Source organism: Vicugna pacos, chromosome 19, assembly GCF_048564905.1.
Source record: "Vicugna pacos chromosome 19, VicPac4, whole genome shotgun sequence".
NCBI lineage: Eukaryota > Metazoa > Chordata > Mammalia > Artiodactyla > Camelidae > Vicugna > Vicugna pacos.
In genome coordinates, this window is record NC_133005.1 from 28,412,756 (window position 1) to 28,436,637 (window position 23,882).

The window sequence follows — 23,882 nt, forward strand, 5'->3', positions numbered from 1 at the left end:
TGATTGGAGTGGGTTTGGTGACAGTGGTGGGAGGGGAGGTGGATATGCAGAGGACAGACAGCTCTCTTGAGAATTCCTGCTGTGAAGGGAGCCGGGACAAGGGGCCATAGCTGGAGAATGACACGCTAGAAGACAGGGTGGCCTGTGTGGATGCAGGTGGGAGTGCTTCTGGAGGAAGAGAGACATCGATGAGGTGTGGAGAAACACAGGGGACAGTCCCAGAAACTGAATCTTGGAGTAAGCAGGAGGGGTGGGGTGCCCATGCACAAGTGAGGGGTTGGCCAAAGGGGCACACAACCACTCGTCTGCGTAACAGGGAGGGCAGAGCTATGAAGACAGCCACAGGTCAGTTCTCTAAGTGAGCATCTCACTGCTACATTCTGACTGAATTTTTTCTATTGCTCATGAAACTGTTACAGGGTCTTTTTCTGTAATGTTTTACAGAAATTGTAATTGTGAATGAATTACCTCCCTTATATAATTTCTTAGATGTGAGAATTGATTTTTTTAAAAAATCTCAAAAATTAGTGTTTTCCTTGTCATTTTTTGCACTTAAACATCTTAATGAATTAACCATTTAAAAACCAGTTAAAAAAAATGGTTAAGCAGTGACAAAGCTAAACCAGCCTAAGCACCCCAGCAGCGTGTTCCCAGACTGCACCTCCAAGGTAGAATACGTTTTCCTGTCCTCTTCATCCTTGGCAACTGGCATTGTCTCTTTCCTTTGTGTTCTCTTTGGTACATTCCTCCTCCTCCGCCAAGAACATCCTTTTGTTTCCCTATCCCCAAGGAGCGTAGAAGTACCTGATCTTTGGCATGAGACCTAATTTGGAATCCCTCAACAGTTCATCTTCCAGTATTCATACTAAGAAGGCATCTAAAAGTCAGACAGACTGTTTGCCAGAGAGACTGCGTTGGGAATTCTTAAATTGCAGTGACCTGTGACAGCGCCGGGGTCTCCCACCTCGGATGACCTGTGTGCACAGGGAGCAACATACTCACTTCTAGTTTGTCCCCTAGAACGACTGGAGTCTCCAGTGCTTGGTTTCAAAGCACCGATCTACCCTTTGGATCCTTGAAGTCCTTTTTAAAATGAGGTGTATATATGTAACTTCTAATCTCACCACACCCACTTGTAATTAATTATGTCAATTCTTTGAAGTACAAATCATCCTGTCCTTTCTTTCATTTCCTAACGTTGGGCCTTGTTCACTGCTTCTTTCCAAGCCTACCCTTTCTCATAATTGATTCTTCAGCACAGTTTTTCCCCAAACACTGAGTTGCAGCCCATTAATTAGACCTGAAGTCAGTCCGGTAGGTAATGACTAACTTTTTTAATAGAACAGAGGACACTCTGCACAGACTGAGGAAAGCATTGTTTTATGAAATTTCTGTTTCTTTTACTTTTATATTTATATAAAGTATATTTCTTAGTGTAGATCATATTTAAAAGCATCTGAAAGCGTCTCTTCTTTGCAGACCCTGTGTTTTGCTGAGCAGAAGAGAGCTCATTCCCAGGTTCAAGGCTGGCGCAGTTTAAGAGCCGGGTCCTGTGGGTCCAGTTTAGAGGCCTGATTTTGAGTCCCAGCTCCTCAGTGAAGCGCACGATACCACACCTATCGTGTAGCTTTTATTTACAAGTCTTAGTTTCCACACCCAAGAAATGAGTGCTTGCTTTTGTATTTCAGAGGAATGTGCAGAGAATATTTGGTGAAATAATATGAATGAAAGCGCTTTTGAAATTCTCTTTCTGTTTATTTGTAGGGCTTTTGCAGGAATAGGCATTTCGGCATCCTTTGCCAGATTCCCCTCTTTATACAGCTGCCTCACTTTGGGTAATTCAGAAATGTCCCATCTTGTTGACAGGAGTCAGTACCGTTGGATTTCTTTGTCCGTCAGTCCATTGTTTATCTACAGGTTCTGGCGTACTCTTGGACTTAGATGTTAGGGGAGAAGCTGCTAACCTCCCCCAGAAATGTTTGCAGTCATGCCTGTGTGATTTGTATATCATCTCTCTTTTTTGGTCTCATTTGTACTTAGACAAAGAGGCAGCTGAACGTCTTTCAAAAACAGTAGATGAAGCATGTCTGTTACTCGCGGAGTATAACGGGCGCCTGGCAGCAGAACTGGAAGACCGCCGCCAGCTGGCTCGGATGTTGGTGGAGTACACCCAGAACCAGAAAGATGTTTTGTCAGAAAAGGAGAAAAAACTAGAAGTGAGTACATTGCAAGACAGACCCAGGCTTCCCAAGTTTCCCTTTCTATAGCCCACATTTGGAGGTTCTTACTATGCTTTAATTAACATTTTTTTCTTTAAAAAAATTCATGAAATGAGAACATCCATCAGATACTGTAATTATTTGAACCTAGTTGAAAATTGAAGTCATGTATTTATACGTCCAGGAAGGAACAAGTGGGAATGCAGAAAGCAATGAAGTGTTAAATCACAGCATTTAGGATCATACTGTTGCTTTAGTTTGTACTCACATTTTAAAAAAGAACAAAAAAAACAGTTGTAATTTGAGGTACAAGAACAGGTGTTCAGCAAAACCAAAGAATGATTGGTAATATTTGGGAAATGCTTAACATTTTCTTTCTTCTGGGTTATATTGAGATTTATTTCCAACTTGTATCCATGCTAAGGCTAGTAAGTAGTCTGCCTCCAAGCTCTGTCTACAGTCTGTTCTGAAATTTCACATAATCATAGTCACGTTTATGGAGCCCAGTTCTCAAACCGTTGAGAAGGAACTGATTTCTACCCTGAGTTGATGTTGTCTGAGTGCCCTTCGGAAGAGGCTTCAAAACTAGTTTCCTTTCCTGTTTGGTGTCTTCATTAAGTACATGGTGGTTTAACCTCAGTGCTTAGTCCTTTCGGGTAACAGAACCAACAGTGTGGACATTTGGGAACTTTTACTTGCTTCAAGCTGCTAGGCTTCCTGCTAGGAATGTCTGCCTTTCTTTTTTTCAAAGAGACATGATGCAGAAGAGTGGCAGCCAGTGGTTTGGGAAGGAAAGACAGTTTTGAGTTGGAGAAACAGTTACATATGACAAGAAACAGCAGAGTAGATCAGAGCAGACCAGCCCTGCACTCAGAAATACGTTTCTCTGGCACAGAGAGAGGAAACGTGAGCCAGCCCTGTGGCTGACATTCCTGCGTTTGCCTTTCAGCACAGTCGTCTGACTTGTGTGGGGAAGTGAAGGATGGGCACTCTTTACCATGTCATTACCTGCAATGATTACGGGAGCTGTGATGGGTAGGGGTAGTGAGAACTTCGTATTCCTAACCAGCTTGAAAGTGGAAGATGGGAAACAGCTGTAAAAATGGTATGACTTAGATTTAGAAATCGACACTGACCAGAAATCCTGAAGGGAGTTTCACAGGCAGCACCAGACGGTCATTTATCTGAAATGCTCATCTTTCACTGAGGAAGCATTTTCAGCACTGTGCCCCGGGACTAATAAGAGAGTGTAATTAATGATTCTGGTTGTAAGTCACCATGCCATCTGTTGAACTGCCCCTTGGTGACACATTAAGGGCTTTCTCTGATCTGTCAGACATTGATTATCATGAGCAGCTGCTGTTGGGTGGAACGTGGCAAGCTCCCATAGAGGACAGAGTCTTTGAGAAGGAGATTGGGTTGGTAGAGTGGATTAACTCTTTGGTCGTCTCCCTGCCTCATAGTGGTACTTTCCTCCCTCTGTTTCTTGGGGGATCATTCTGCTTTCTGTAGAACCAGTGGTTTGCTAGATGCCACAAGAGGTCATTAAGGCAGAAAGATGGATCAGAGATTTGAGTCTGTTCTGTAGCTTTCCAGCCCGGATGTCTTTACTCATCTGGGCATTGGAATTGCATTGCTTAAGAATCAGACCAGGAATGTCCCACCACTGGAAATACATTTTCTGAACTAACAGTTCTTATTCCAAACCATTCCTCTCAGCCACTTGAGCAAACTATTTGTTTTAAAAGTGGAGCTAAATTTGCTGCATTTAAAAAACCAAACTACTGGATACAACATAAAATGTTGAGAGATGGCTTTAATTCTCTCTTTAACCATGTTTGCTAAAAGTACGAACAGTCTGCTCCCTAGAATCTGGGATTTTTCTCTCACATCCTATAATAGACTGGTCTTAATTCCATTATATCTTTATGGTGATGACAAAACTTGCTAAGTATGTGCCACTTGAAAGATCTATTATTACTGTGACTTCTGAATCTTCTCACAGTCTCTTATTGATGGAGGACAATACATAAAGTATATGTATCTTTCTAACATTCTTATTTTTTTTAACACTACTGGCCACGTCAGAATGCTAATGAAGTCTGCTTTTATTTTTTAATCTTTTCATTGCCTTCAATGTATAAACATGAAACTCTTAGAATTCTGGAAATGTAATTATTTGCTTGAGAGTCTCTTCTTAAAGTTCTCATTTGTTAACATGTAAGCTTTTTCTTTGAATTTGTATCTTTTTATATAATAAGCATACCTTCTTTTCCTCTCAGTTGAGAATTTTATTTTAAATTTCTCAGTGTCTCCTTAACTTTGGGATAATAAGAGTGTAATGATTCAGACTCTGGGATGTAGAGGACAGAGTTACAGCTCACAGAGAGATTGTGTTTCTGCCCTCAAGGAAATTGTATTCTTGCATAAACAGCGTGGGTGAACATAAAACCAAAGCGAGGGACGATATGTAATGTAGATCAGAGAGACAATTGGCAACTGTGATTGTGGCTTAAGGTTAAGTCCAAACTTCTGGCAGGCAATAAAGGCTGTTTGTAAAAGAAGTCAAAGAAGGGGAATTTATAAGAGCAGGCGGATGTGTGAACGAAGACAAAAGACAGAAGGTGTGGGACGGGGTGCCGGAGCCCACCTGTGGGGATTAGGCTGTGTACTCTGTAAGGAGCTACTTATTCACTGGTGACGTCACCAAAGCCCACACCAGCAGGAGGGGTATGAAGATGAGCAGGCGGTGCTTTCTCCCCTCAACGAGCTTACACTCCAGTCAGGGAGAAATGGCAGCAAACAATGGCAGCGGTTATAAGTGAGGGGAACAGCCTACCTCATTGTGCCTAAGCTGAAACAGACCAAGAAAAAACGAAAATGTTAATAACAATATATTAATTTGATTAGAAGTTTATTAAAAATATAAGAGAATTATAAAACGCACAGACAGGCAGTCTCTGAACACCGTAATGCCTTCAGTGGGTCTTCCGAATCCACTAGACTTTGCTCTTTGGCTGCTCTTACAATGTCAGGACCGTAATTGTTTCTTAATGTATATTTGTTCTGTGACTGAAATTCATCACCTGATGTAACCTTATTCTATAAAGAGGATGACTTTTGAGATTGCATTAAAAGTGGTTTAACAAATCTGATTAGATTTTTGTTGTAAAGAACGTATTAGTAAAGAAAGGTGACTATTAGATAGAAAATCCTGTGGGCTTTCTTTTTGTAGTACTTCCCTTTTTTCCTTTAAGTAGAATCATGATTCATTTTGAGATGGTGTTTTTTTTTTTAACCTGTTTTTATGTTTGTTTGTTTGTTTTGCTTTTGCTTTGGGTGTTATGGTTGACTTTGGCCTCCCACCTTTCCCTTAAACTCTAAGCAAGGTTAGAAGGAAAGCTGCTTAGGGGATGGGTATAGCTCAGTGGTAGAGGGCATGCTTAGCATGCATGAGGTCCTGGGTTTAATCCCCAGTGCCTCCATTTAAAAATAAAAAAGGAGAACTATTTAATATTTGTCATGCTCTTGTCCTGAACATGAGAAAACATAGAAATGGGAAAGAAGGCATGTAGAAGGAAGCACAGGTAGCAGCCCAGAGGTAAGGTTAAGGAGTTTGGAAGATATAGAAGAAGGTTAATTCAAAAAAGAAAAAGCCAAAGGTACCAGAAAAGCCTCTAAACTTCAGTTCTTAGAGCACAGGGAAGGTCTGTTTCTTTTTTTTTTTTAATTGATTATACCATTTATTGTGACACATCAAGAATGGACAGCTTTCTTATTTTGTATCCTTAATAATGGAATCTTCACAAACTGGTGGCCAGTTAGAGACTTTGAAAAGAAGTATGCTTTCTTATTTTATTTCACATTTCCTCACTTTTTGTTTTGATCAGGATTGAGGTAAAAGAAGGACTTATAAATGCACAGTCATTGGACAGTGGGAGAGCCCTAGCATGTGATACTAGCTGACAGATGATTCCATATGGTAGCCAAACCTTAGCATGAAAAAGTAGAACACTTTATAGTTAAAGAGCAACAGGAAAAATTTCAGAGCAGGTGGGTTTCATTCCCGGGGCTTTATTGTTGAAGCTTGTTTAGCAAGCATACATGACTATAAAATCTTGGAAGATTTTGAAAACTATAGTTAGTTTAATTATGAGCCCCCTCACTTCTCTGTTTTTCCAAAATGAATCCCTGTTTTGACAAGAGGTTGCTTCTAGCCTTTTTTTTTACATTTTTTATTGATTCATAATCATTTTACAGTGTTGTGTCAAATTCCAGTGTTCAGCACAATTTTTCAGTCATTCATGAACTTATACACACTCATTGTCATATTTTTTTCTCTGTGATTTATCATAACATTTTGTGTATATTTCCCTGTGCTATACAGTGTAATCTTGTTTATCTATTCTACAATTTTGAAATCCCAGTCTATCCCTTCCCACCCTCTACCCCCCCCCGCCAGTAACCACAAGTTTGTATTCTCTGTCCATGAGTCTATTTCTGTCCTGTATTTATGCTTTGTTTTTGTTTGTTTTTGTTTTTTTAGATTCCACATATGAGCAATCTCATATGGTATTTTTCTTTCTCTTTCTGGCTTACTTCACTCAGAATGACATTCTCCAGGAGCATCCATGTTGCTGCAAATGGCATTATGCTGTTGGTTTTTATGGCTGAGTAGTATTCCATTGTATAAATATACCACATCTTCTTTATCCAGTCACCTGTTGATGGACATTTAGGCTGTTTCCATGTTTTGGCTATTGTAAATAGTGCTGCTATGAACATTGGGGTGCAGGTGTCATCCTTAAGTAGATTTCCTTCTGGGTACAAGCCCAGGAGTGGGATTCCTGGGTCATATGGTAAGTCTATTCCTAGTCTTTTGAGGAATCTCCACACTGTTTTCCATAGTGGCTGCACCAAACTGCATTCCCACCAGCAGTGTAGGAGGGTTCCCCTTTCTCCACAGCCTCTCCAGCATTTGTCATTTGTGGATTTTTGAATGACGGCCATTCTGACTGGTGTGAGGTGATACCTCATTGTAGTTTTGATTTGCATTTCTCTGATAATTAGTGATATTGAACATTTTTTCATGTGCTTTTTGATCATTTGTATGTCTTCCTTGGAGAGTTGCTTGTTTAGGTCTTCTGCCCATTTTTGGATTGGGTTGTTTATTTTTTCCTTATTGAGTCGTATGAGCTGCTTATATATTTTGGAGATCAAGCCTTTGTCGGTTTCATTTGCAAAAATTTTCTCCCATTCCGTAGGTTTTCTTCTTGTTTTATTTCTGGTTTCCTTTGCTCTGCAGAAGCTTGTAAGTTTCATTAGGTCCCATTTGTTTATTCTTGCTTTTATTTCTTCTAGGAGAAAATTTTTGAAATGTATGTCAGATAATGTTTTGCCTATGTTTTCCTCTAGGAGATTTATTGTATCTTGTCTTATGTTTAAGTCTTTAATCCATTTTGAGTTGATTTTTGTATATGGTATAAGGGTGTGTTCTAGCTTCATTGCTTTACATGCTGCTGTCCAGTTTTCCCAACACCATTTGCTGAAGAGACTGTCTTTATTCCATTGTATATTCTTGCCTCCTTTGTCGAAGATGAGTTGAAGGGAAGGTCTGTTTCTGGGTGACAGAGGTGACCATTACCCCATGTGACTGGTAGGAGCTGACAAGCCATAGAGTAGAATGGACAGAATTCCTGTCCTGTCAGTTTGGAGAAAGCACAGTGTGGGCGTGTTCCGTCTGACTGATCAGGGCAGGTCGCCATAATTCTACCACCTTAATGTGTCAGTTATTTTCATATTTCATGATTTTACATCATGGTGTTTGACTAGCGGTGCTCTAGAATTGAAAGCAGACAGTTCTGTGTGACATACGTGCTACTTGGTGCACACACTGATGATCCACCACACAGGAGGGGACTCTGGGGCAGTGTGTTCCTATCTGCAGGGTTTTTTTTTTTTTTTTTAAATTGAGGTGAAATTTATAGAACATAAAAGTAAATAACGATTTTAGGGTGTATGCATTCCAGTGACATTTTTTGTACATCCACAGTATGTGCAGCCACCACCTGTACCAGAGTCCACAGCATTGCACATTTCATCATACCGGAAGGAATCCCTGTTCCCATTAGCCAGTCCCTCTCTGTGGGCCCCTCCTCCCAGCTCAGCAACCACCAGTCTGCTTTCTGTCCCTGTGGATTTGCCTGTGCCCGGCCTCTTTCACTTAGCATGTTTTTGAGGTTCATCCACATTGTAGCATATATTAGTGCTTCATGTCCTTTTATAGCTGAATTATCTACTGTATGGTTATGCAACAACTTGTCTACCCATTAATTAATTTGTTGATGGACTTTTGGGTTGTTTCTGCCTTTTGGCAGAGTAATGCTGCTATAAACACTTGTGTACAAGTTTTTGTGTTGGACATATGTTTTTACTTCTCTTGGGTTTATGTATACCTGCGAGTGGAATTGCTGGGTCATATGGTAATTCTATGTTTAACTTTTTGAGGAGCCATCAAAACTGTTTCCCACAGTGGCTATACCATTTTACATTCCTACCAGCAGTGTATGAGAGTTCCAGTTTCTCTACATTTCTTGTCAACACTGTTATTGTCTGACCTTTTGAAAGTTCTAGCCATCCCAGTAGATGGGAAGTGATATCTTGTGGTTTTGATTTGCATTTCCCTGTGGACTAATGGTGATGAGCATCTTAGCATGTGCTTGTTGGCCACGTTTATATTTTTTTGAGCAGTGTTTGTTCAAGTCCTGTGCCTATTTTTGAATTGGGTTGTTTGGTTTTCTTGTTCTTGAATTGTAAGTGTTCTTTGTATGTTCTGGATATTAGACTTTTATCAGATAACATGGTTTGCAGATATTTTCTTCACTTTCTTTTGCAAGTTGTCTTCACTCTCTTCATAATGTCCTTTGAAGCATGTACATTTTTAATTTTGATGAATTCTAATTATTTTTTCTTGTATTGCTTGTGTTTTCATGTCACATTTAAGAATTCATTGGCAAATCCTAGGTCACAAAGATTTATTCCTGTGTTTTCTAATAGGAATTTTTATACTTTCAGCTGTTACATTTAGGTCATTGATGGAGTTAATTTTTGTATGTGGCCAGAGTTGGGGGCAGCTTCATTATTTGCATGTAGATATCCAGTTGTCCCAGCACCATTTTTGAAGAGGTGATTCTTTCCCTCTTGGTACTTTTGTCAAAAATCACTTGGTCATAGATGTATGGGTTTATTTCTGGACTCTATTCTATTCCACTGATATGTCTGTCTATCCTGTGCCAATATCACAACTATTTTGATCAGTATAGTTTCATAGTTAAGTTTTAAGATCAGAAAATGTGTCCTCGAACTTTGTTCTTCTTTTTCAATATTGTTTTGGCTGTTTGGGGCTTCTTGCAATTCTGTGTCAATTGAGGATCAGCTTTTCCATTTCTGCAAAAAAGGCTGTTGGAATTTTAAAAGGAATTGTATTGAATCTGGAGATTGCTTTGGGGACTATTGCCATCTTAACAGTCTTAAGTCTTTTAAGCCATGAACACAGGATGTCTTTCCACTTATTTAGATATTCTTTCATTTCTGTTGCAGAATTTTAAAAGGCATACTCGAGTATCACTGATGCATTTGACACTACAGAGGCCCTGTTTAGGTGCCGTTGGTGTTGGGGACCACGGTAGGGGTCAGTATGTGCCTCCTTTCAATAGGTAGTGTGTACCCACCTCTAGCAGGTATGCGTATATGTGCGTGTTTGCTCACCAGAATCACCAGGGCACAGTCATGACAGCCAGCTTCCCTCTGCAAAGTAAAGTGGCACATAAGGCCTGGCGGTCTGGGTAAGGTCCTTAAGGATTATTGAGCTGGACAGAACCTTAGAGATCGTGCAGTCTGACTTGTGAACTGGTAAAGAAACTCAGGCCCAGAGCGGGGAGTTAGCCTCAGACCAGGCATACAGTTTAAGGCAGGCATCTTACAATTTTCCATCCAAAAATTTGTGTTTTTGTTTGTTTGCTGTGGGCTTTTGGTGGTTTATTTCATAAGTTCAAGTCAACAGCACAAAGACATCCTTACACAAGAGAGTAGCCAGAGTTGAATCATTTCAACAATCCCAAGAATCTTGTTTTAGAGGTATGACATCTTACGTAGGGGGATTAAAGTGGTTGCATGAAAGTGTTCTAGAGTGGCCCCTGAGAAAATCTTTCTGAGTTTGGGAGAGCCCACTCTGCCACCAAGGTTCTAAGTGCCCTCCTGCTGTAACTGCATGCTCTTGCTCTGAGGGGAAGGAAGAAGTCAGCTCATTGAACTTGGGCCTGCTGCTCTTTCTCCCTAGCTTGGCACCTCCCCCTTGGCTGTAATGAATACTCAGGAGTACAGCCTTCTGCTTCAGACAGCACAGCTGGGAAGGGGGAAATGGCCCAGGATCCGGCATTGCCTTATGACTCTTCATATATCTGTTTGTAATTTGGTTATAACAACTTGAGAAATTCTTTGGCTATAGCTGAGGGGGTACTAAACCAAACTGATGGCCGTCTGTTGTTTTTGGCAGCATCCCCCACCTCCTACAGGGTGCAGATGGTTAAGAGTGTTCACTTCAATAATAGGGCAGGCAATAGGTGGGGATAGAGAGCTCCTTTTTTTGTCAGCTTTGGAGTAAATTCTCCCCATTCCCCATGGTGATGAAAGCCGGCATCTCATTGTCCATTACAGTAAGGGCAGATGGGAACAGGTAATCTAATCCTCATTTTTAGATGAGAAAACAGTTTAGTGTTTATATGAGCAGTTCAGGGTCGCAGAGGAAGTCAGTGAGAACCAGAACCCCAGTCTCCAGACTCCAGTGATCATCTGCTGTGTTCCCATGGGAGCTGAGAGGCCCTGTCTGAGGCTGCCCCTCACAGCCCTGTCTGGCCCTCTGCCGACTGGTCCTTAGCCTCACTGCCCTTCTTTAGCGTGTAATTCCCTCCTCCCTAGGCTGGCAGCGCTGTCAGCACTGCAGGCCATTATAACGGTTGTTGAAGTGGGTCAGTCTGCTCACACCAAAGAAGTCGTCTCCTTCTTACGGCAGGCCTTGGCTTGTCCGCTGCTTTTTCATCCTTGCTTTGATGTCAGAGCCTTTTTTTTTAAATAGGTTTCCTCCTGGTAGCTGGGGGCTTTTCTTGAGCTGTGTGGTTCTGTGAAGTAATTTGGAGTTTGGAGGCTGTGCGTTAGGTCTTTGGATTCCTTCCGTTCACTTCAGGCACTACTGACCCTTACAGCTCATGCTGGATTTGGAGCTTTTATCTGTCAGGATGTGTGTGCAGGTGCGTGTGTGTTCTTTCTTTATTAATCTCTTTTCACTCCAGGAAGAAAAAAAAAAGCCACATATAAGGTACTTCACGTACTTGGTGACCTAAGGGCATGTTCATCAACAGTTGAGACTTCACTCTGAAAAAGGCAACATGATTTCAAAGCTCCCCAGCTTGAATTCCATACTTTTAGCCATAGCGTTTTTTTCATATTAATAGTTCAACTTTTGATGATTCCTCCTGCTTCCTGAAGCAGCTCCATTGATTTTAGCTAGTGTATGTAGCACTAACTTTTCACACTTATTTATAAAGTGCATGTACATGTTAAGTCAAACAGCATCTGGGCGCCGTGTCACTGCTTGTCTGCCATTCTTACTCAACTAAAATTCAGTTCTTTTTCTTTTTTTCTGATTATAAAAGAAGCATGTCATAGGAAACTTAGAAAATAAATGTAAAGAAAAAAATCGTAATCTCATTACCCAGAGATGACTACTTTTAATTTTGGTATAGTTCTTTTATTTTTTCCTCCTGTTCTAAAATTAAAATTATCATAATGTCATGCTTTTTTTTAACTTTATGTGATCTCATTTTTCCTTATTAACAAAAACTTTATAAACATTTTGAATGGCTACTTGAATATTCAATGATTATTTTTATTGAGCATTTATGTTTCCTTTTCCTCCTTCCTTCGCTTCCTACTTTTCTTTCCTTTGGGCTAACTTTCTGTATTTGGATTATTGTCTTCCTATGAATTTCTAAAAATGGATTCTGTTATGCTACAGATGTCTGCTTATCTTGAAGTATGCTGAAGGTCATATACATTACAAGGCCTTTGCCACCACTGTGCATTTCTGTCTTAGAAGTTCTTGCTCTTTTTCAAAGCATTCTTAAGCAGTCTAGAACTTCATTGAGCTTTATAGACAGTCAGAAGACATATATATCCACAAGTTAAGGATTAATCTGTGTTTAATGAAGGAATGAACATTGAATAGTTTAATTAGACAAATGGAGTTCTCGTCTGGGTTTTAAGTTATCCATTTACATTTGAAACAGCTGTGGGAAAATAGCTAGTTCTAACATTGACTTGAGGGAGCATAACTGAGGGCAGAGTTCAGGTTACAGAAATTTGAGCACTTGTGTCTAAGTGCCTGTTTGACCCAATGGGTGCATGTTATTTTGAGCAAAGTTCTATTTTAGTCTTTATGAATGTTCCTGCTCCTGTTAAGGTGGACTTTCTTCAAGTTGTGATTTTTGAAGAAAGGAAAATTGGATTGTGGCATACTTTGCAACCTTGGAAGTTACACCTTTGACTTCATTTTTCTCTATTAAAACGTAGAATTTGAAATAAGATCAGAGTGAGTCTTTTTCCATGGTTAGAGCAAAAATGTGCATGATTATAATCAGGAGTTAAAATGAAACCTTTTCAGACAAAGACCCTCATCTCCGAAGGCTTTGTGTGAAGATGTGGTACCAGCCAACTGTCTATGACTTGGCAAGCCTCCTTATTTATTCTATTCTTTTTTCAGATTCCTTAGGGAAAAGTGTGGACAATTCCCTTGCTTAATCCTGTAATTAGGTACTTCGAGAATTTTAAGCAAAGTAACTTTGCAAATTTCAGCTCAACAGAAACTTGCCAGCGGCTTTCTGAGCATTCTTGGGGTTTCGCTAGTGATTATAAATACACACATCCCATTTTCTCTTCATGATGTCTGGTATGGTGTATTTGGTGCTTTTCCAAGTCCCTTTATTTTACCCACAGTGTTCCTGTTCTGTGGGACATGGGCTTTATTCCCAGAAAGATACCATTTACCCCCGTTAGGATTTTGTGATGAGGATCTTCAGTTTCCATTCCGGGCTCTTTCTGGCTTTCTCTGTTGCGGCCAGTCGTCTTTGTAGCCTCTTATCTTTGGTGTGGTTTTTCATTTATAAAATAACAATTTTACCTTCACCTGGGGCAAACAGGTTCCAACACAGTCGAACCTGAGTTGTTAGTATCTGCCTTTCCTCATCACACAGGACACCCACCTCCACCCCATAAAGCCAGGTCTCTCCTCCACCCCCCATATACTGTGATAGCTCCCTATCATTTGGCTTCATAGTTTGTCATTCTATTTATGGATTGTTTGGTTATTTCTCTGAGCAGTTTGCAGAATCCTGTCTGTATTGTCACTCTTTCATCTCCAACCCTATCCTAATGCTTGTCTTGGCATCTGACAGCTCAGGTGGCAGGTACGGTTGCAGCTCAGTTCACCTCCAGGCTAGGTCAGAGCATATATTTGATGGGGACTCCTTCTGGTTGAGGATGTTCTCACAAGATCTAGCTTTACTCCTGAGACAAAAGCTTTCCCCTCTGTCAGTCCTTAGATTGATAAGGTTGGACTGTGGTGCCACCTGATTATAAAATTCTGTGACTTTTTTGCCCAAAGTCTTGGAGGTCGAGGGCTCTTTCTTCTCAAGCCAGCTTCTAGTAAATATACTGAAGTTTCAGGACATGCTCAAATGGTTTGTGGGAGGAAGGATTTTGTATTCCATTAATAATTCTCTTTTTCTTCAGTTTTGCATGTCTTTTCTTAACATGTAAATCCAGGAGGATTAACTATTGCTTGTAAAATAATAAACATGGGAGAGGGTGATTGTTCTTTTCCCCCTCAAATCTGCTTAATTGACTTTGAGCAATTTAACAAGTGCCTAGTCTTCTTCATATCTTACCATTACCCCAGGACGTAGGCACTATTTCCATTCCTATCTGAGCTAGAAGGACGCTTAGCCCAGCCAGGTGAAGTCATATGTCACACCGCAGGCAAGGGATAGAGTAGGATTTTCTGACTCAGTTTTTTCTGTTCTGCCACAGAGACCTTCCTCCCTTGGGAGGAATACGACACACCCTCAGTCTTTTGGAGGAGCTAGGAAATGCATTTTCTTCCTTTTTTTGTTTTTAATGGGAAGGAATTGGTCTTTTTATTGCTTGTAGAGAGAACGGTATCCAAACACAGTGCAGTAGCCTACGGGTTGCCTTGTTCCAGGCAGACCTCTTAGTACTTAAAAATGTAATACACATTGCTTAAAATTATTTTCTGTGAAAAATATTCTTTTCCTTTCTACCCTTTGCTTCTCATCTGCCCTCCAGGAATGCTTGACTCCACCAGTATTTGGCTCAAAAGGAGAAACAGTTTAAAGTTCTACGCCTTTGATGTTTGCACAACATCAGCGACCTGGTTTTTTATTAAAATGGTTGTTAAGGAAGCTTGTGGGGGCTTTGTTATTTGCATAAGGCTTGCATTTTTGATGGTTAACTTAAAAAAATTAATTATAAAGAATTCTTCTTGTACATTAGTATTTTGGTTTTACCTGGTTTTATATAATGAGGGACCCATTGCATAAATGGTGTAAGCATTTTTGAAGGTCCAGGTGCATTTTTTAATGTCTCTTTTAAAAGTACTTTTATGGACATCTGTTAAGTTGTAAATTTGAACTTTATCACTACATTAAGGTTTTCAAATTCACCTGCTCCTAAAATTGATTTTATTTTTATTAGTTTCTTTTGTATTAGTTTAGCTACATGGAGACACTAACTTTTCATTCTTCTTCCCTTGCTTTTGCAAATCCCTGCCAGAATGGGGGGTTTTGTTACGGTGGTAGAAGCTCCTAAGCCCTTTGTGTAGAGGGCCCTCTGGGGATTAAAAAATAACACCGAAAACACTGAGGTATGGTTTCAGGCTTCAGAAGACTTCCCATTTGATTCCTCCAGTGGATGGCTGAATTGCTCTGAGACTGTTTTCTCTGTGCTCATTTTGTCATTTTCCCTTCTGGGAAGCACTTTGTGTGTCCTGTTGATGGGAGGCATGAGGAGTTTCCCCCTCAGCCCCTCTTGGGCTCTTGTGGCTGGACAGATAATAAAATTGACAGAAGGCAGATAAATAGGAGAGAAAGAAACAAATTTTAATCATGCACAGGGAGGTCTCACAGAAATGAGACCAAAGAAGTGGCCAAAGCAGGTAGCTTTTATACTTTGTACACAAGCAATAAATTTGTGAGGAATTGACAGAACAAAGAAACTTAGGCTTTGAGTGCTTAACTAGTAAAAAATCTAAACAGAGTGTGGGTTTGGGGTAGTAAATTAAAGAAGCAACAAGGTTTGTTTACACAGGCTTCTCCGCTCTGAATTCTCTGACTCTGACTGACAGTAAGGGTGTTCAGCCTCCACGTGCAGGGAGTCTCACATGAGAAATTTATTTCCTGCTTTTCAGAGGAGGGTCGGAGTTTTTTTCTTGCATTGGCTGCTCTGCAGGCAGCTTTAATTCAAAATAATCAATATGTCGTTGTGGCATGTTTTGGGGTGACCCACTCAGCCCCAGCAGCACCTTTGTTAACTGGCTTTGGTAATGGAGCTCAGAGGCCCTGAGCACTGGGATTGGAGCCACAACTTCCTCTTTTCCTGTATCTTCCCCAGCATCTTACTCAGCAGCTCCAGCCCTGCTGTGACATCCCAGAATGTATCATTTTGAAATGTGGCAGCTGCCACTAAGTCATATGGATCACGGAGCTGGCTAGGAGAGAGATGCAGGTCAGTGATGGTTTTTTTAACGTTCCTGCATAGATCCTTGAAGAAAAAAGCTGCATTCTTATTTTTAGTCCGAAGATTTATATATTGTGTTTTCCTTTTAAAAAATAAAGGAAAGAAAAATTTAATCAATTAATTAATTGTGGTTTGAGTAGAAGCTATGATTTCTAAGTGTAGATCTCGTAAGCCTCCTGGCAGGAGGAGAGGGGCTGAGTGGGCGTGCGTGTTAAGTAACATTAGGGCGAGGGTCAGCTTCCCCTTTCTGCCTGGCTCTCTCACCCTTTGTGCGATGAAGCCACTCTTTGACTTAAATTCAGTCAAAGAGTGTGACAGGTCACCTTTAAAACGGGGCCCTTCATAAACCTCTTTGTGCATAATAACCCTGTACGATTCTTAATTAGGAGTAGCTGAGCAGTGAGTGTTTTTTATATACCAGGTCCTATAGCACAACAGGGCAGGGTAAAAGGAAGACGAGAGTCTTGTTACTGGAGAGCTTATCAAATCAAGCCCCTGCCTGTGGTGTTATTTCTAACATAAATTTTTCTTATATAAATACTTCTTAGCAAGAAAAAAAAGTAGGTTTGACAGTGTTTACATTTTGATTGGTATTTCTTACATGAGTTGCTAGAGGAAATACTTAAAATTTTGTTTGTTTTGAAATCGAAATTCCTGTGAAAGGTCATTGCAGTGTCAGCCCCTGTCACTTCTAAGCGCCTTATCCCTGAGCTGGTCTGCAGCATGTCAGGTCTGGCTTACCGCTCTCACCAAAAAAGGCAAAGAATGTGTCGGCCTTGCTTCCTTCAGCCAGTTGTCTCGGTGCTCCATGCTGATCTGTGTTCCCACAGCGTCAGCTGGATCCACAGGAAGCAGGGGGATGTTGAACACGTTTTCTCCTGAAGTTCAGAGAGTCTGTGAGGCAAGATTCCAGAGCTTTGCCAGGAGCATAAATCCTGGGCATTATCTCAGAACTACACATTGGGCCTTGAGCCTCCACGTGTTACACACTTCTTGGCAGTCAAATAAACCTAGGCAGTTCATCACAGGAGCCCGCTCTCCCCTCCATCTCCTCTCCTCAAGGATCCTGACACTGGGCAGCAGTAGCAGCAAGTCTGGTAGAACGCTTACCTGTTCCATGGCTCCCCACGGCCTCTCTGGGGTGAGGTGGGGTCTGCTGCAGTAGGTGCCTGGAGCTGAATGGAGGATTCATCTCAACCCCTCACCTCTGCCACCGCCCTGATAGAAATTATGCATCAGCAGGGAAGGAAAAGGAAGAGAACTACCTGGGTTTGCCTTGTCTTGTCTTGTTTAAGATTGGTAGTGGAGGAAAAGGCAAGTGTCTGAAGACGAGAGTGCAGAAAAGAGCCACGTGCAGCGTGGGTGAGGTGAGTCAGCCAGCAGGGAGAGAGGAGTGATGAGCAGGTGCCGTGCAACGGTGTCATCTGCTGGTACAGACAAGGCGGGATTCCTGTACCAGGCAGGGTAGCGTGCGCACTAGATTAAAGACTAAGCGCTCTCTTACACACGAGAGTAAGGTATTTTAAACAAGGAGCACGTGACTGTCTTCTCACATCATTTCTCTGAGTGGCACTTGGTGTAGGGAAAAGACTGTGGGATGCAGCACACTTAAATGAGTCAAAAGGATCTGAGCGGGTCGCACCAGTTTGAAGTTGGTTTTCGTGTTATGAAAAGGAGAAGCCTGGATTCCTGCTGAGCACGGGAGCTGCTGAGGTTTGGAACCTGACAGCAGCAGAGCTTGGGGCCTGCACTTGACAGAAGGCAGGCTAGTAGATTGAGAAAAAAGATTCTTGGATTCTCCTGAGTTCTGTCTCCTTTGCCCATCCAGAACCTAAGAGAATAGCTGGAAAGACAGCTGTGAGGGAGTGCTGTGACCCGAATGAGGGAGTGTAAAAGGGGGGGAATTGGAGGCAAGTGAAGGCTGGATTTTTATTTGGGAGAGAGTTTTATTTGGATTCACTCTTAATTTTTTTGTTGGTCTGTGGCAACATTATAATGACTGTATTTGGGAAAAGACTAAATTTAATTTTTGAAAGTGGGGGAGAGGAGGGGATCACAGGGGCACTGCTAAATCTATTTAGGGGACTCTAAAGTTACTGTAGCTTCAGTTTGACTCAATCAGAACTTGCTGTGAATTCTAACCTGCTCATCTCTCCTCAAGGCATTAAGGTAGGTCATTCAACTGTCCTGGTTAAGCAGGTACATGTTTTAACAGTTTTAGAGGCAGTCTTTATCTGTATTTGGATATTCAGAGTATGTACCTAGTCACAAATTGAAATGTCTTGGTCCATAGGTCACTTTTTAAAAAGGCTATCTTTAGAGCAGTTTTAGGTTCATAGCAAAATTAAGAGGAAGGTGCAGAGATTTCCCGTATACCGCCATCCCTACACATTATACTGTACATCTCCCCCACTAGCAACACCCCGCAGGTGTGGTACATTTGTTACTGTTGATGAACCCACATTGACACATCATAATCACCCAGAGTCTAAAGTTTACATTAGGGTTCACTTTGGTGGTGTACATTCTGTGGGTTTGGGCAGATGTATCAGTCTGAGGATCACCCGAGAGCGAGGCGCCTGGGATTCTGATCCCAGGTCAGCTCATTAGAGACTCAGTACTATTTTCAGACTGCTCTTGAGGAATTCCTTCAGCTGAAGTGCTCTGTGGCTGCCAAGAGTGGATGGCTCCAAGTTCAGGTGGCTTTCATTTGTCAGCTTTGGTCAGAGGATTTGGGCGGAGAGCACGGGGGTAATTATTCAGTAATTATTTCACCCTTTTTGTGCCTAGAATTCAGAAGAAGTTAGATGAATCCATGTCCTGTAATAGAGAATTGATCTCCTCTATTAATTTCCCATGAGGTCTATAAAGCCAAAGAAGAAAACTGTAGAGAGGACAGGGAACCTTGAGATTTCAGACCCTCAGATTTGAAATGAGTTTTCAGTTTCAAGAATGAAAGGTGACTACTTCATGTGGTGTACCTGTACGTGATGTTACGTTTTATATATTGTTAATTCATCAGGCAGCTGCGTGGACACCCACTGTTTACAGGGCACTGCTGGGCATGGTGGATGCTGGGTGAAGCAGATGGGCCTGGGCCTGGCCTCTTCAAGCTTACTAGTTTGATGGGAAGTCACTATTAATGATTTACTTAAGTCATTATTTTAGTTTTATTATGTCTACAAATGAAAGAAATGGGATACTAAGAGAGCTTATTACTTTCTTAACTTGTGCCTTGTATCTTCATTTGATGGCTTTTGTGAGCAGCTCTCATTTCAAGTGGAAGGGTGACTGGCTGCAGTGATGTGGGGCAGAGCCTCCCTGCCCATTTCCCCGATTCCCCCTCTCCCACTCCTTGCTTGGAATTTTTTTTACAACTCAGATTAAGTGTTCTTCATTTAACCTATTTCCTCGCTTATCACTCTTCCTAGGAGTGCTAAAGCTTGTGCCCTCAAACCCTTTCCTCCCCAAGTATGCATAAGGTATCTGGCATGAGGGAATCTGGAACTTGAAGAAAAATCTTACAGGAGGTCCAATTCCTTCATTTGCAGATAAGGATGGATGAAGGAGGAGAGGGAGCACGTCCACAGTCACACAGCAGCTCAGAGTCAGAGCCAGAACTAAACCCAGAGCTTTGAGAATCAGCCCCGTGCTTTCAGCTACATTCCTGCAGGAGAGGCTTTAGTCAGCGAGGGCCCAGCCTCAGAAACCTCCCTGTCTTTGCAGAAACCCCTGCGGGGATGGGGGGTAACAGCGAGAGGAAAAAAAGTCAAACCCCAAGAGAGCCATAAACCACAGAACTGACAGGGCCGGGGTTATTATTCCATACATTTACCAAGAGGACCTTTAGTTGTGAGCTGAGGAAAGAAAATAGTATATGTATTCCTGTCATCAGGGGAGTCATATTTCAGAGGAACATAGAAATCTAACCTGTATGGAGAGAGCACCTCAGAGCAGCCTGTTAGGGGCACCGATGCACACTCAGTGTACAGGAGGGCTCCGGGGCCAGCGGAGATGGGGACAGATCTCCTGGATGAGCAGGAAGGACTTTTCTTGAGATGTGGGACTCAGCAGGTAGGCAGAGGAGTGGAGTCAAGACTTTGCTGGGACCAGAAGAAAGACATCCCTCGGGCTTGAGGGGAATTCTGTACAAACGGCCAGTGCAGGCTCTGGCCCTGGGAAGGCTGTGAGAATGCATGTGGGTGGGAGCTAATTTAGAAGACCTGGAGTTCTGAGCAGTGGTGGAGGTAGTGCTGCCATGCCCCACGTTCTCAGAGCAGTGACTTGGTGAAAGCTGGGCTTGTGGAAGGTAAGTCTGGCACGTTTAGGGAAGACCGCTAGAGGGCCTCATCAGGGACTTGCAGTTACTCAGGTGTGGAGTGAGGAGGTTCTGGACACAGGCGGGGATGGTGGGAATTTGAGCTTCCATAGTCCTTGACTGTGAAAACAATAAATCTGGGCTAATCTAAGTTTAACACACAAAGTATAACTTCATAGTGATTTTTCTAGCCCTGTCTAGGTAGAGCCTTCAAAATAATTGTAAAGCCTGAGCTTTGCAGTTTTATTTTATAAAGCATTTTGAAATAGATAAGAACCAAAGACACTGCAAATACAAAACGTCACTTTTTTTACTTCCAGATCTCAAGTGCTAAGTTACATACCATTTAATTCACTGTTGCTGGTATTGAACTCTCGAGTTTCCTTTTTTATACAAAGTTTTGCCTTTTGAGTGTTTGAAAACCCATGGATTATGGTGTAGCTGAATGGGGGAGGGCGATCTGGTGAGGAGCACGTAGAGCAAGAGGGTGAAAGTATCTGTGTTGGCTCTTTAAACCTGACCATCAGCACACGCAGACTTAACTGCATTGTCTTCTCTTTGTCTCCTTAGGAATATAAACAGAAGCTTGCTCGGGTAACCCAGGTCCGCAAGGAACTGAAGTCCCATATTCAGAGCTTGCCAGACCTCTCATTGCTGCCCAACGTCACAGGAGGCTTGGCCCCCCTGCCCTCTGCTGGTGACCTGTTTTCAACTGACTAGGGCAGGTGTCATGCCCCAGATTCCCATCTGTACCAGCAGAAAGAGGGCAAGTCATGGTTGGAAATAACCTAGTAGCCCCTGGTTGTATCCCTCTTTCCGCCTGGCCCCCGAGCCTCAAGAAATAACCACAGATTCTGATTCTCCTCTCCGGCCTCTCCTCTTGAGCACAATTCAGAACAGTGGCAAGTGGAATCCAGTTTAGATTTATATTTGGAAAGAACTGTCTCACTTCATGTTTCCTTGCCCCTGTTGGTTTTCCATTCTTTTCCATTCTCTCTCTACACCCAAGAAGTTACGAAAATCATGTGTACTTCTGGAAGCTTTCAGAAGAATCTTGTCCCTTATGACAACACTGTGTCATGCAAGCAGCCTCTCCTTTCTGAGTGGGGCTTGTTCAAGTTCAGTACAGGCTTCCACTGCGGGACTCAGTCTGGAGCCGTTGGCTTTCCTGGCTGCCACCCCAAAGGTTGGAGTCACGACTGATAAGCAGCTTCGCCAGAAAGACTTTGCCAGATCTCTGCTTCTCTCTTACCATGACTTCTAGCAATGCGTAGACGAAGGTTAGGTGCATTTGCTTTGTGAGCAGACTAGAGAATCCAGCGAAAAGATTCAAAGCTGATCTGGGACATCAAGTCACAGTTCAGAGACAGACTAACAGGGATCACAAGCATGAGTTAAACATGAGTTACTTGCTTTGGGTTCCTACCGATGACCTTCCCAGGCTGCACTTATCTAGGGTTCTACCCACTGTCAGAGAGCGCCTTCCTTGAAACATGGTCTTTGCCCAAGTTGGTTGTGAAGGCTGTTGTTAGAAATGGTGCTGGTGGGCCCCCAAAGCTAAAGGCATACTGGGAGCCCGGGCTCTGCATGGGTGTTGCTTTGACCCTTTCCTTTGGGGAGTAGGGTGCACACTAACGTTTAATTTGCTGTGTGGGCACATGTCCACGGCATGGTGACTACACTTGAATCTCCCCTGCAAGTATGACACTGCGCATATGTGTCCTTCAGTTCACACCACTGCACGTGTCCTCTTGCCCACAGCAGGAGGAAAACTTTGCATCAGGTGTTACTGAACGTTCATCTCGGGAAGGGGGAAAGTGAAGGATATTAATTGGGGGTTTTAATTCCATTATCATGCCAGCTGACATTATGACTGTATAATGTAGTTAGAGAGGATTTTTACCTTGCTTTTAGTAAAGGTTAGACCTGCTGACTATGAATCATTCTAACTGGGCAGGCTTATTTTTGACATTGGCAAGGGCAGAAAACAATTTGCCCCAATAGTGTAATAGGAATTACAGCCCAGAGGCTGAAGTCCAAAAGCTGTAAAAAGGAATTCAGAGGAGGGGGCTTCAGAACTCCATTATTTTGAGTTGCTATTTTCAGGATTACCAATTGGAAAGCCAATTACATGGAATTTTACATATTCAACGTGTTAGAATGGAATGTATGTTTTTAAAAGTGTAACAGACTTCCCTTCAAAAAGCTCTCCTGCCTGCCGTGAAGTGAAAATGCTGGAAAGCCCTAGCAGGTATGCAGTTTAACTCTGTGTAGAACCTAGTAGCATTTAAGCTATTTTTCAGATTGAATATAGACTGTGTTTTTTGCATATTGACACTGCCTATTGTCCTGTCATTATTAAATTAACGAGTCTGGAAGTTTTTCTCCCAGAGGCCATAGGGCAGTAAGTGACTTTACTCAAATTGCAAAATGAATTCCAGTCTTTGCTGTTTCTGTACGAAAGCCCCCTCCCCACATGGTGTGCTGCGTCAGTCCTGTGAATGAGCTTGCTTCTGAACAGACCCATCCTGGACATTCTCTATGCTTGCTTTCAGCAGGAAAGCAAAATTTTACCAGCCACAAACCAACCAAAAAGGTATGCTGGTTATTTGCTCTGATCAGCTAGATGAAAATGTTACATAACATAATGGATTTTGCCCACTGCTGTGTTTTATCTGATTGAGTCTCTGACCAGCAATTGGTGCATAATTATTACAGCAGGAGCAAGAAATGAAACTGTAGCAATTATGTAAATGAATGTGTTGGCCTCTTAACACCTGTTACTAGTGGACTTCCTGTGAGGAAGTTAGTTCTATTTTTGTTTTTCAATGAAATGCTCTTGTTTTTTAGATCTTAATTCTCCCACATCGTCCCCAAGTGTGCTTATTACTTCATTTGTTTAATTTAAATGAACCTTTCTCCTTGTACGTATGAGGCGATCTGGCAGGGTGGGGTGGGTGGTTTTTGTCTTGTGTTTTTTCCTTTATTTAGGGCATCCGTTGGCCTCAAAGACCTTTCCTTTAGGTCATGTTCCTCAGAGAGTCTTCACTCTTCCTTTGTTTTTTGTTTTGTTTTGTTTTCTTAAAGAATATTTTTAAAGCTTAAATTTGTATATTAATTTAGGACTTTATTTAGAAGTATAGGCTGCCATTGGCGGTAGCAGTATATTCTGAAATGTCTCATAGATATATATTTTTGAATAAAGATGGTGTTGTTGAACGACAGCGTGTGCTGTTTCTTTTTCCTCCTGTGTTAGGGAACACCCAGCGCTTTCTTTGTAAGCTGTGGGTATTAGTGACACCCGCAGAGATTGTGCTGTCTGTACAGAATCTCTTAGGAGTTTCTGTGACTGTTAGTGGCCCATAAATAGTATTTTTGGATACTTTCCAGGGGGTTAATTAGCTTTAATTGGCCAGTCCACGCAGTACTCATAGTTTACCTTATTGTACGGAACTGGGACAAATGGAGAGAGGTTAAAT

General features: G+C 41.9%; 1 protein-coding gene across 2 annotated transcripts in view; it reads left to right on the forward strand.

Moving 5' to 3' along the window:
* RPRD1B (regulation of nuclear pre-mRNA domain containing 1B) overlaps positions 1 to 23,622 on the forward strand; it is a 46,429-nt gene extending 22,807 nt beyond the window's left edge. Inside the window, exons 6-8 of one of the 2 annotated variants that reach the window (XM_015237824.3) lie at positions 2,041 to 2,216; positions 15,960 to 16,073; positions 20,974 to 21,190. In XM_015237824.3, the coding sequence (XP_015093310.1) occupies positions 2,041 to 2,216; positions 15,960 to 16,034 (251 nt within the window). In that variant the 3' untranslated portion in view covers positions 16,035 to 16,073; positions 20,974 to 21,190. Of the gene's footprint in view, positions 1 to 2,040; positions 2,217 to 15,959; positions 16,074 to 20,973 lie in introns of both variants that reach the window. The other variant, XM_006202554.4, reaches the window with a different exon arrangement.
* Positions 23,623 to 23,882: the final 260 nt, after the last annotated feature.